The following is a 1,956-nucleotide window of genomic DNA, read 5'->3' on the forward strand; positions in this document are numbered from 1 at the left end:
TTTTTTTTCATCTAATTTTTATTTACATATAAATCAGTTTTTCGTATTTCAAATTACTAAACATAATTCAATGTTATTTTATATTTTGAGATGTAATCAACGAAATTTTGTATGTTACAGACGATTTTGGACTAAAAGATAAAGACCTGCCAATGGAAATTCAAATGATTGGTCAGGGTGTCGATCCTGACCAGAGCCATCATAATAAAAATGAAGAAAATATTAACGAACAACAAAATCCCCGGGGGGGGGGGGCAGGCCGCCTCTCCCCCCGTAACAAAACGTTTCGAGGCCCTGGAGCAGCAGGTGTCTGCTATGCACGAACTGCTCCAGGGTCTTGCTGCTGCAAATCCTGGTAAACATAATAGCGCGAAATGTTTAACCTTTTATATTAATTATATCTTATATGCTATATTAAAACTATACATTAAAATATTTATTGAATCTTGTTTAATATTTATTGCAGCTGCAACACGAAAAAGAGGTGGCGGGAAAAGCAAAGAGCGATGGTATTCCCGCCACCGACAACAAAAACAGCAGCAGGTAGGAAAGGAGCAGCAGCAACAACAGCAACGACGAGGCCGTGGGAGAGGCGGTAGGCCCTCCCGAGGAAAAGTTTTAAGATAAATCTATCTGTCCTCGAAATTATCTCTTGGTGATTCAATAGACGTAGTAGTTCTATTAGTTTTATAAGGTTTTTCATATTAAAATTTAAATAAATAAGTTTTATATTTTTAGTTTGTTATTTTAATATTAATATTTAAGTCTTATTTTAATAAATCAGTTTTATATTTCATTATGTATTTATTTTCCTCACTCTTGTGTCCTTTTTTCATCATATACTTCATCTGATCTTTCTCTTGCCTATCCGCTTTCTAAAGATTCCTACTTTCACTCTAATTTATTCCAATCACAATCAATATGTACTCATATCAGCATATTGATTATTTAGCTGATACACATTTTACATCTATTTCCTTATTTTATATTGTTTCGCTTCGGCAATTAACAGTTAATAACATACATGTATATCTAATATTATAATTTAATAAAGCTTATAACATAAAGTAGAATCCCTATTTCTAACAAATCACTGTATATATACTGTCTACTGAAAGATACAATATCCATTATTCTTTAATTCAAACACAAGTGCACTGACATAAACGTCATTAAAGATGTTTAGCTTATACATGCCCTATGGTAAAAGAGAGAAGAGTGGGTAGAATTATTTACGTATCTCAGGTCGTGCAAGCAACAGTACGCATGTATAACAGTAAGCAGTACACAAAAGTACGATGATGTGAGCGAATCGCTAAATCGTCGCTCGTTACGTCCTTTCCGCAGAGCATTAGTGCAAACGAATCGGCAATATGACGCTTGTGTTGCTCTCGCAAAATTTGACTCGTTCGCATCCTAGTGATCTCTGTGTTACACTCATGGGTTGATGTACTTAAACAATCACCGCTCACTCTGCTCTTTTCAACACACGACATCGACAGGCAGGACACCATTAATAACGCTGTCACATGACTTACCTCGTCGCATTGGCTGTACCACTGGTTGCTTGTACTTGACACAAGTCTCAATTACGTGTTTTAATCAGTGCCATCTGTTATATAAAAAAGTAGATGGAGGTACGAAGACGACGACGATGACTGAACTGAATTAAAATCACCTCCTTTGCTATTTCAATATGCCTTGATCTCGTACAGCAATTGTATAGATCTTGGTGCCAATCGATTCAGAACAAAAAACCTAAACACAGAAAACTATGCAGCGGGACTCCCGAACACTCTGAACTTCCACATCTAACACCTAGATACATGAAACTACGAAGCCAAACACCTGGACACCCTGGACTTCCACATCCGACATCTACATACAAGAAACTACGGGGCGGAACACCTGGACAGCCTAGACTTCCACGCCCGACACCTAGATACAAGAAACTAC

The 1,956-nt window shown here is 37.0% G+C and overlaps 1 protein-coding gene across 1 annotated transcript; it reads left to right on the forward strand.

Annotated features, from left to right (window-relative positions):
• Nucleotides 1-128: 128 nt before the first annotated feature.
• On the forward strand, nt 129-650 carry LOC107267575. The gene is made up of 2 exons (XM_015739476.2): nt 129-355; nt 467-650. Exons 1-2 carry the CDS (start codon nt 211-213, stop codon nt 625-627), a joined length of 306 nt encoding a protein of 101 aa, XP_015594962.1. The 5' UTR covers nt 129-210; the 3' UTR covers nt 628-650.
• Nucleotides 651-1,956: the final 1,306 nt, after the last annotated feature.

Source organism: Cephus cinctus, unplaced genomic scaffold, assembly GCF_000341935.2.
Source record: "Cephus cinctus unplaced genomic scaffold, Ccin1 Ccin1_scaffold0413, whole genome shotgun sequence".
Lineage (NCBI taxonomy): Eukaryota > Metazoa > Arthropoda > Insecta > Hymenoptera > Cephidae > Cephus > Cephus cinctus.